Source organism: Sceloporus undulatus, chromosome 5 (assembly GCF_019175285.1).
Source record: "Sceloporus undulatus isolate JIND9_A2432 ecotype Alabama chromosome 5, SceUnd_v1.1, whole genome shotgun sequence".
Classification (NCBI taxonomy): domain Eukaryota; kingdom Metazoa; phylum Chordata; class Lepidosauria; order Squamata; family Phrynosomatidae; genus Sceloporus; species Sceloporus undulatus.
Window position 1 is genome coordinate 128,877,246 of NC_056526.1, and position 11,963 is coordinate 128,889,208.

At 38.0% G+C, this 11,963-nt stretch overlaps 1 protein-coding gene across 4 annotated transcripts in view; it reads right to left on the reverse strand.

Annotated features, from left to right (window-relative positions):
- Positions 1-11,963, reverse strand: part of SNX25 (sorting nexin 25) — an 80,263-nt gene that overhangs the window by 26,720 nt on the left and 41,580 nt on the right. For all 4 annotated transcript variants that reach the window (XM_042468201.1, XM_042468203.1, XM_042468204.1 and 1 more), the window contains exons 6-7: positions 9,322-9,392; positions 4,107-4,297 (exon numbers count right to left, since the gene is read on the reverse strand). In XM_042468201.1, the coding sequence (XP_042324135.1) occupies positions 4,107-4,297; positions 9,322-9,392 (262 nt within the window). The remainder of the gene's footprint in view (positions 1-4,106; positions 4,298-9,321; positions 9,393-11,963) is intronic.

Here is an 11,963-nt window from a genome sequence, read left to right on the forward strand (position 1 = left end):
ACTGTAATAATTCAACAAAATAATTTTGTAAAAAGAAAAACAACCTCATATTGCCAGCCTCAAAGCTAAATACATCAGCATCCAAAATAATTCAAGTAATAAAGGCAAAGCAGTACAGAATTAACTTTAACCTCCCTGATGTATACAGTTGGCAGGGAACCTGCATTGGGACATGCTGAAAAGGAGGACTTTTGGTTGTGTGTTCGAAAAAGACTTTCAACCCGAATGGTGGTAAAACTTAATTGCAAAGGCTTAAGTCAGACTTGTACCATCTTAATTCATTAACAGGATGGCAGTCAATTGTGTTTTTTAGTTAGCACTGGTACACTGTCTAACCCTATAGGATAGAGATTAGGAGCATGCTGCCATCTAGAACTTATCAGACTCCAACTCCTCATCACTCCCCAGAACTGGCAATACTGGCTTGGGTTGATGAAATCTGTATACCAGCAGCATCTGGAGGATCGCACAATTCCCAGCTGTATTTTGACTATGTGTGATCAAAATACCAGTGAATTTTAGCATCCCTAATCTGCAGCACCTTGGAAACCCTTGGTTAGGGTCCTGCCAGGCAGAAAAAGTAGTTTATTTGAAGGGGTGTGTGTATACTGTCAAATGTAATTATGGCTAACAGAGTTCTATCGACATACAGTCATCTCTCCATATTTGCGGCTTTGATATTTGCAGATTTGATTATTCACGGATTTCATTAATATGTTCTCTCTAGGACTGTCTAGGTCCTCCAGTGCAACTCTGTGGTCAACTTTAACTAAACGTTGCACTGAAAGACCATTTATAGCTACTCCAGTGCCATTCTATGGTCAGTGTATGTTGGACATTGACTACAGAGTTGCACTGGAGGACCTAGAGATTCCTAGAGAGGTGTCCTCTCAGGTAAAAACAGTGTTTTTGTTATTTGCGGTTTTTCCATATTCACGAGGGTCTTGTTCCCCTAGCCCTAGCGAATATGGAGAGACAACTGTAGTTATTTCTGACTGTGCGATATCTCAGTCTGGTGTTTTTCAATACTCTGAACTGCTCTCTTATGTGTTTGAACTGAATTTCAGTATCTGAAATAACAAATGTATTTGACGAAGTATGTACAGTACAACTTACAGTGATGCTGTAACTATGGAAGAAATTATCTTTGAATAGATATGTTGATTTTTTTAATGTCAACCCATAAGTTTCACTCAGCTCTAATGGCATTTAATTTTAATTAATTAATTTATACTCTGCCGTTCTCCCAATATGTGACTCAAGATAGCTTACAATATATGTTAAAACAAAATCACTAAAACAATGAGATACAAAAGTTTTTAAAAGATTAAAAAATTAAAATAAGAATTTTAACAATTAAAACAATTAAAAATTAAAAACACTTCCTAGATATAAATAGCAACATCCATAGCAATTCTTTCTGCCCAACCAGTTAAAGGCTGAAGGCCTATTTAAATAGAAAGGTCTTTGCCTGCTGATGAAAACAGAGCAAGAGAAGTGTCCAACCAGACTGCCCTCAGAAGAGATTTGCCCAGCCTGGGAGCAGCCATGGCAAAGGCTCGTCCTCTGCCCCTGCCCTCTCCAGATGACCCTGTGACAGAAAAAGCTCTCCCTCAAAGATTGTTACAAGCCCATATGGGAGATGAAGGCTTTCCAACAGTCTGGATCTAAGCTATATAGGTTATGACCAGCACTTTGAATTGTGACCAGAAATTGACCAGAAGCCAGTGAAGTGGTTCTAACAAAGAAGTTATATGCTCCGTATAGTCCCAGTCAGCAGTCTAGATGCAGAATTTTGGAGCTGCTGAAGTCTTAATTGTGAAAATGCAGTTGACCACCTGAAACTTCAGGTTCAGAGCTAAATCCAACTGTATGCCTAAGGCATTAACCTGAGATTTCAGGGGCAGTGTTACACTGATCTGCCTTCCAATTGAGCGCCTCTGTTTTGTCCAGATTAGCCTTCAATTTGTTCGCCCTCATCCAGTCCATTAAATGGCAATAGACACTGGTTCATACTGAAACAGATTCCTTGAGATTAGATGGAAAGGAGAGGCAGAGCTGATTATCATCCACATACTGGTGACACTGAACTCCGAATCTCCAGATCACCTTCTCAGCAGTTTCATGTATAGTGGGTTATCATCCGCATACTGGACCCCCCTGCGTAAGGGAAAAAACGTTTATGCTCGAGCCCCACTGAAAACAATGGGGTGTGTGCATGTGGTGTGGCGCAGTGCTAAGGGATGATAGTTTCAGCTTTGCAGTTATCATTCTTACTTTGCACATACAAACATTAACCATGCATGATCAATAAACTGGATATTTGTTGTGTGTACCTTCAAGTCATTTATGACTTATGGCAACCCTAAGGTGAACATATCATGGGTTTTTCTTGGCAAGATTAGTTCAGAGGAGGTTTGCCATTGCCTTCCCCTGCGGCTGAGAAAGTATGACTTGCCCAAGGTCATTTAGGTGGGTTCCATGGCCGAGCTGGGATTCAAACCCTGGCCTTCCAGAGTCCTAGTCCAACGCTCACTGGCTCTCTATCTTGTTACACAAGTGTCTTATTTAATGTTGGTAATCCCAAAATGTGAGACTGAGAACATGTAAGCCCTTTGGGGATGATACATTCTTCTACATGGAACAAAAGAAAATCATCAGCACAAACTTCTTTCAGTAGCAAAATGCCGTAGTTAATGAACTAAATATTTCACAATGAAATTCTATGCATTAAACCTCATTTAAAGTGTATCCCCTTTGGCCATATTGTTAAGACAGAAAATACAATAATCCTTCTTTTGTTTACCCAGCAATCAGAAATCCTGCATTATCCTGCTCTTTTGTATGTTCCGGTTTGTAACTGTTGTATACTTCCTGAATTCAATGAGCTCCATGAAGAGCCACTGAAGGACAAATGCTTTCCCTGACCAGCATCTGGTGTTTCCAGTCAGGTGACCATTCTTAGACATCTTAACTGGATGAAATTTTAGGCTGTTTCAGAATAATGTATCATAAATATAACATGACTGAATCTGAGTGCCCTCTCTGAATTCTCATTCTCAAGGAACTTCACATAATAAGGCTTTGACATGACTGAATGTCCTTTTCCTATGCCTTTTTGGGTTTAACTTGACACCAACAATCCCCTACTCCTTCTGTTACAGCTGAGAATAAGGAAATGTTATTTTCTTGCTATTTTCCAGTTCCCAGCTATCTGAACCAACACATTACAGTTCCCTTGGCTTACCACAGTCTCCCCAGTTAATTGTTAAAATGAGATTTTGTTTTCCATTCTCTCAATAAAACCTCTTTTCTGCAATTCCTTTTATTTTTGCTCTGTTTCTCCCTATAAAATCTTAAGAGGTCAGGCCCTCCACAGCCAAGACTATGTTTCTAGTTTACTTTGTTCCTAAGTATTTTGGAAAATGCCTAAAGCAGGCCTAAACGTCTCTACCAGACAAACAATAGCAGGACAGATACAGTGCCACAGAGAGAAAAACTGCACTGAGCTAACTTCCCCCAGCCACTGGCATTCTAGAAGCAATAGTAGCTTCATTTATATACTGCTTCATACTGAACTAAGCAGTCTCTATGCTGTTTAACAACTGTAAGCTAATTGCCCCCAACAAGCTGGGTACTCATTCTAGTGACCTCTGGCCTTGTTTCCTGAACATAGAAAAAAGCAGTTTACATGTGTATGTATAGGATCATGTGTTTCAAGCTTGGCAACAAAAGGCCACCAGCATTTTAATGGTGCATGAATCAAGAGAGCATGGGCACTTTTCAAAATGTTAGAGGCTTGTGGTTGTATAGACGCAGTTCAGAGCACCTTTCCATATGAAGACCATCCCTTCTATGATGGTTATGAAGCTTAGTATGGGTGGCTACATCCACATGGTCACAGACCTCCAGCATTTTTAACCATGTAGGAAGAAGACATTTTATGCTGTCCCTTGTGCTGCTAAATGCAACATCAAAAAGAGTCTCTTGGACACACAACATTGACATTATGGTGAATGGATTTATGGCAAGAAAAGATTAAAAACATTAATTTATCTTATACTCCTATACTTTCCCTCCCTGACACGCACAGAAGACACCATTACCTTCTGGCTTTGAGGGCCATCACTATCTTCAAATATACCATCTTCTGACTGGTCATAAGTAGGACCTCCCAGAAGCCGTATTCGCTTTTCACACTGCTTTTTTGCAACAGTTAGTTGATTAATATACCTCTTCATGTTTCGTGCTCTCAGATGGTCAGCTTTCATTGCAGCAGTCTCTTTACCTTTACTTTCTGTGACAAAAAGTTTTAAAAGATTAACTTTCTGAATGTGAAAAAAGAGAAGCAGTTAAGATTTCAACATGCAATGAATAATAATAATAGTATTTATTTATTTCCCAGCTTCTTCCCAGTATAGGGACCCAAGGCAGCTAACAAAATTTAAAACAGTCCAAATTAAAACAATACAAAGCATTAAAAGTTTTTAAAATAATTAAACAATTTTTAAAAAGTTAAAAACATTACATATTAACATTTACAAATTCTTTATAAAACTCTCATACAACCTTATATAGCAACCAAGTCAGTTTTTTTAAAACCTTTTTTGAAGACCTGGTTCATTTAGCTGTCAGTCTCCTACTATTTTGAAACCTTGCACAGTACTAAATGTACACTGAAAATACTAAAGTAGCCCACCCAGAAAATGTGATAAATCAGTTCTGGCTTACAGTTAGATGATGCCGTACCATGGTAATTCCAACAAAAAGTTTGGCCTGGTTAAAACCTCTTTAAAGTAGTGTAAGTGATTGCAGCTACTTTTAATAATAATAGTCACTTGCCTTGTTGCCTGTAGCAAGTAAAAATTATTTCTAGATAGCCAGGTAGGAAGCTTCACAAAATTTGATTCTTCCTTATTTTTGGAGCCATAAACAGGTAGCAGAGGCACAAATGAAGTGTGATTACTAATACATTTTTGGAAACTGTTAATTTTTAAATGATATCTGCATTAACAGGAGCCCTAGTGGTGCAGTGATTAAATGCCTGTACTACAGACACTCACAAGGTTGTGAGTTCAATACCAGCCAGGGGCTCAGGGTCGACTCAGCCTGGCATCCTTCTCAGGTTGCTAAACTGAGTACCCAGCTTGTTGGGGGCAATCAACTTACACACATTGTAAACTGCTAAGGGAGTGCTTATGTCCATTATATGATCACTTCAAGAATTATAACTTCAGTGACTTTGATAACTGCTGAACAACAGCCAAAACGTCAGAAATTGTTTGTCATTCATTAACACCCTAAGCGCTCTCCCATACTTGGGAAATTCTGCAGATATCCTACCTTGAGACATCTGTACTGTACAGTATATGACATGTCCATACAAAATCATAAGCTACATGGAGCAGCAAATCACTTCTTGGCCCAATTTAAACATCCCTTTCTACAAAAGCCTCTACCAATTTTGCCCACACATTTATTCAGCAAATGTCATCACAGGAACTAATCATATTAGAAGTACTTTCATTTGCACATCCCCTAATATGATATATGCCATTCTCTGTCAACAATGCCCTCCAGCATTGTACATTGGCAAACAGGCCAGCCTCTGCACGAGAGGATGAATAGACATAAATCAGACATTAGGAATGGAGATACACAAAAACCATTTGCAGAACACTTCAATCTTCCTGAGCATTCCTTCTCTGGACTCAGGACAGCAGTCCTTGAACAAAAACAAACAAACAAAAAACAAACATAAACACACACACACACACAGGAAGATTGGAAAGAGAAACAGCTGAATTGGAATGCAGTCAGACTTCCATATCTGCAGGGGATCCATTCCAGACCCACTCACCCCAGCGGATACCAAAATTCACGCATGCTCAAGTCCTGTTTTAATTAACGGTGGCATAGTTTGTGGATGTCTGCTAGTGTGGCTACATGAACACATCGCCATTAAGAAAAACAGGGGCTTCCTCTCAGTGGATGGTTAAATCAATGGATGGTAAGTCTGCCAATATGGAGGGCAGACTGTATATCCACAAACTTGAATCCATCAACAGTGAGTTAAAAAGAGAAAATGGATTCCTGGCACACTACACATATTGTAACACTAGCTAAACCCCAGCCTCATGACAGCTCTTTTGGCCTGTTTATCACACGTCTTTTCTTGTTCCTAGACAGCATCACACTACATTACAATAAGTTCCTCCACCATTCATATGGTTATCTATTCACCTTGGCTTTAGGCAGTGTCTTTCCTTCTGTCTCCAGCCTTTGTTCCCTCCCCCAGTTAAAACAGAACTTTTTATTGACTATGGGGTAGAACTGCACAATCCCACAATAACCTGTCTGAACCAAAGTTTAGGGATATGGAGCAATGCAATGTTTGCACTGACTCTGTTTCAATTTATCCATAAAAACTATATTCCATGATTTTGCTTTCATAGCATGCCTTTTTGAAAAACAGATGTTGCCCTTACAAGTGTTCTAGCCTTTTTCATAAAAGAAAGAAAAACAGCATAATAGATTTTTACTTCCCTTTTATCTTTTAAATTTTAGCAGTACGAGTTGCAACCATTAAAAAAAATATAACCACACATAACAGCCCCTTTCTACAAAATTAGCAATGCTATAGCTATTATGTATTTTTAACTGCACAGAAATGCATTTTCCTTAAAATAAATAATGTAAAAAGAAAGACTAATACCTATTATTAAATTATAAATGTAATAGTCACCTAGAATACTCTAAAAAGTGCTATTTCTTCACTATCTACATTCCCAAAATTATGCTTCCTCTGCACTCAGTGCTGCAGTTTTTCAGACCACTTAAAAGTTGGTACGTACAGAACCTATGTACTCTGATATGTTCAAGTGTAAGAAAAGTACTTAGCAATCTTTTCCTTAATACTGCATTTATTGAACTTGAATCTCCTTGAAAGGAAACAACCTCTTTTGGAAGAAAAAATGATTACACATAGACTACTTGTCCAAAACTTGAAAGTAAAAACTAACTTCATGTTGAAAAGTACAGTAAAGAGGGCTCTTTTACTGGCCCATGATCAAATAGGTGAAAGAATTAAAAATCTGGGATGGTGTGCCACAAACAGTACTTCCTTGAAAACACTCAGTTGGCTAAATACTACAAAAATGTATAACTAATTTTAATTGTGATCTAAATCCAATGGAAGCCAATAGTTTCTGGTCAACTTTATGCATGTGAATAACAGAAAATACACACACACCCCCGACACACACAGTTTCTCACCTTAGTCTAGACTTTGTAAAGACCTTGCATTCCAACAGTGAATGGAGTTAAACTGCCCATCATTTTAAAACCAACAAGACTTGTCTATGACAAAGAACTAAATCTAATAGTTCATCCCACAGATAGAGTAGATCTATTGAATCAATGGGACTTAGATACTATTGACTTAACAAGCTCCACCGATTCAATAGAGCCACTGTAGTAGAGATGAACAACAGGATTTAGTACAAAATCTCCTAAACTGGAACAGTTATTTTATTATCTTACCGGCCAAATTTCAAAAATAAAAAAGAGGGAGGAGGGGAGAAGGAAAGCTCTACTGCTTATCTGCTTATACTACCACTCAGTGGCTGCACTCATTGGATTATTGATTTTAATACGGATGCCAAATAAGTTTCATTCTCTCTCCATTATCTCATAAAATGATCTTACCGGTAAATTAATCTTTTTATCTCAAAGGTGTATATATTTAGCTCTGTTAAAAGATAAATTAACCAGAAATATCACCTAAATTGTCCCTTTGTCCTATATTGACTTAGGACACATTATTTTATATTATTTTATAAACAGCAGACCACTTTAAAAGCACTTCTCTAAAAACAAAATAAAAACTGTTGCACCCATGTAAAATGGAAAAGCAAATTATCCACATTCTGGAAGAAACTAAAATAGAAAGAAGCATATCAGAAAATTACAATAGTGATGATATAAGCTCTCAAGTGATCTTAGGAAATGAGCATCCCACTTTGGAATTCTCACCATGACATTTATTTGATGTTAATGCTATTTACTGATGTTGCCATTAGTAGCGCACTATGCTCAGCACAATGGATTCTCATTACGCAAAATGCATAACATAAAAAGTAGAACTGTTTTCCAGGCAGCTAAAAAGGGAAGATACAAACCAAATGGAAAGGAAGAAGTTATGCTCCTAATAAATACTTATAATAATCATTAGAAACAAAGCAGCTGAAGCAAAATTACACCATTAGAATGTTCAAAGTGAAAGTAGTTTCTTTATTTGTAAGAAGGATGTCATTTTAATCAGCCTCCATTGTTCTTGTGACAAAAGTAGTACTTCACCTAGACCTGGGGTACTCTCCCTTAAATTACTGTGTGATGAAAAAGAAAGCACACTCCTATTTTGGTATGTATTTAATTTCAAAAATTAGCCAAATGACCACCATCCAATATTTCAAACTGGAATATCCATATTTTACAAAATAATCTCCTTGTTTTAGCAGATTGACATTATCAATCACATTCTCTTTTTCCTCTTAACCATGATAGAAACCCCTCTACAGTATGGATGGAGAATTAAAGAGCAGCACATAACAGTAAGTTTCAGGTCTTTTGCAAAGACTCAGAGGTTTTGTTTTTAAAGTAAGATGCATACTTAATTCTGAACATTTAAGCAATAACACAAGTTCATCAGAGCACATAAATCTGAAAGTATTAGTCTGAAAGTAAAGCACTCGTGCCTTGCATACATATGTATCCTTATTCCTAAGTCATTCTTACTAGCTACTAAACTTTAGTGGCTCCCATCTACTCTATCCCTCAAATATCACCTAACCATAAAAATGTTAAAAAATCATATCCAGGGGTAAAGCTGTGTTGGCAAAGTACAGTAACATCCAACATCCACAAAACCTTTATTTGTATCATTGTTTTGTGAATCTTGGATGTTATAAAAATGCTGTTATTTAAAAGTGAGAATGTAGATTTCCATAATATTGTCCTAAGTAGGCAAATTTAACCTTTAAAGCATGCAAATGATAGCTGGCAATATGACAACTATTAACTGAAACTTTTGTTCAGTTAGTTTCAACAGTGCTACAAGAGTCTTTCGCATACTGATATCCCTTTGCAAAAATTGTGAACTTGGCAAGAAGAAGTCAAAATACATGATTTTCTTAACGTTAATTTGGATCAATTGTCTGTTCAGGCTGCATAAAGGATTAGCATTAGCCCACATGATTTTAAGTGGCCATATGAAAAAAATCCTTGTTAAGTTTAAATACGTACTGGAAACAGACAACTTACCTTTTTGTCGCTTCATCTGTGGAAAACTGCTGATAGTGGTTGCTTGAACTATTTCCACTACAATCTGGTATCTAGTATAAAGAAGAAAAAGTGGATTCTCTCATTTTTGCTTTGTGGCTAATAGACAAACTGGACAACTTACTTATCTGGACTACAACCCTAGGATTTGGAGGGCTCTCTGACAGAGAAGGTTACAAGGATTCCTTTGGGTGGAACCATGGCCATTGAAGCAGTGTCAAACTGCATTACTTGTGTAGTACAGATGCAACCTGAGTAATACAAAGGCTTGATAATCTATCAAATACTTTGCTTTTATTGTGTACACAATAACATTTCCAGCATGTACTGAAAAATTTTGAAAATTTCTACCACTGTTGCTGGACATTTGAAAGCTAGAATTTTTTTTAGTATCTGGGTTTACTATAATACCTGTTCTGAGAGACATATGCAGAAGGTCAAGGAAATTCAGAGCTTGCTTTTACTGTTATCTGGAGGATAATGGAAATTATAATTTAAAAAGAAATACAGTTTCCTAGCTCAGAGTAAACCGTGCCAGTTTGGTCTGTCGAGAGAAAATCCAAGATCATCTGAACCTGAGGCTTCATTTGGACTTCCAGATGCTTGTCGGCTAAATGGCTAAATTCTGGTTTACTATTACATTCCCACGAAGCTGTTGAGTAGAAATGCTTTACAATGTCATTTATAAAGTGAAGTGCAAGTTAAGGTATCCCTTATTCAAAATGCTTGGGACAAGACTTGTTTTGGATTACATGATGATGATGATGATGATGATTTGAAATACTTGCATATACGTACATAATGAGATATTTTGGAAATGGGACCCAAGTTTAAACAGAAAATTCATTTATGATTCATATACACCTTATACACATAGCCTGAAGTTAATTTTGTACAATAATTTTAATAATTTTGTACATGAGATTGTTTGTATACTGAACCATCAGATAGCCAAGGTGTCTGTTGTCTCAGCCACCCATGAAAATGTTTTGGTTTTTGGAGTATTTTAGGTTTTGGAATTCTGGATAAGGGAGTCTCATCCTGTACTTTTTTAAAGCTACAGGTGTAAGTCAGAAATTGTGTAAGTTTGCTTGGTTTGCTAATGTGTTATTTAACTAGTAGGAGAAACATATTACATCCCATTGATTACATATTTAGAATTTTAAAGCTAAACAATCAGTTTACATGTGGCACTCTGGAAACTGCTGCATCTTTTAAAAGTTGCTATAATTAAATCTTTTGTCTCTGGTTTATGGAGACAAGGATGGATCCATGAATATAATTCTTATTTATGATTGAATTAAAATAAAGTGCTTGTTGGTCTAAGCATGGCTAGATGAGACTGCTCTGCCTTAGTAGAACTAAATAGAATTAATGGATAGCTCTTGGTATCACCTGCAGAAACAAGGTATTTGTCAGACACAGATAAACAGAGCAAGAGAAAGCAGATTCTGGGGATACTCTTTTGAGTGGAATTAGAAATAAAAAGATAATGTATTTCTTTCTAAACTGTGCAGACTGAACCTTAATCTGCGCTGCAGAAATAATGCAGTTTGACACCACTTTAGCTGCCTTGGTTCAATGCTATAGAAATCTGGGATTCGTAGTTTTATAACTTTATTTAAATAAAACTGTTCTTACTTAAATAATTATTATTTCCTTATAAAATGTTTAAAATATGAATATACATGAGTATGTGAAGGAAAATGCATGCATTAAATAAACAAAAAAATTTTATTCATATACATAGGCTTGCCATTTCACGCTGGTGGGCGGGACTTTCCCGCCCCCCGAGGGGGCGTGCCCGGTCCCATCCCGCCCCCGCCCCCGGGTGGCTGCCCAACTCTGAGCTCCCAGGGCTGCTGCCTGCCTTCTATAGAGTGCTGCCTGGAGCAACAGCAACAGGACAACTGAAACCAGCAGGGGCGGGGTCTGCTGCACTGCCTTGCCTCTATTGGCCAGCCCTCTGCTTCCTTATTTGGGCAACATCCGAGCAGGGAGGAATTTACACTCAGGCGAGCTGCTTCCCCCTTTCTCTTTCCCCTCCTTCTCTTCTTATTATTGTTCCATTTTTTTTCTTCTCCAAGTTCTCCTCCTCTTCCCCTCCTCCTCTTCCTCCTCTCCTTTTTCTTCCTTTCTCCCCCCTCCTCATCTTCTTTTTCTCTTTCTTCCTCTCTCTAAGCCCCCTCCTCTTCTTCTCAGGGGTCCAGGGCTTCTCAAGGCTTTGCCCCCATTAGAAAAGAAAAAAGGCTTTGGATCTGTCCCATAAATCCCTCCTAAGTTGAGACATACCTGGGAAAAAGAGGGGGTGAGGGGTTTTGGGGGGTTGGAGGGGGCAAGGAAAAGGAGGAAGGGGGGAATTGCTAAGAAGGCTTGGGAGTGGGAAATGTAGTTTGCAATGGCACAAGGGACTGCCTATGGTCTTGCAAATGCTATGCCTGCTTGGGAGTGGGAAATGTAGTTTGCAATGGCACAAGGGACTGCCTATGGTCTTGCAAATGCTATGCCTGCTTGGGAGTGGGAAATGTAGTTTGCAATGGCACAAGGGACTGCCTATGGTCTTGCAAATGCTATGCCTGCTTGGGAGTGGGAAATGTAGTTTGCAATGGCACAAGGGACTGCCT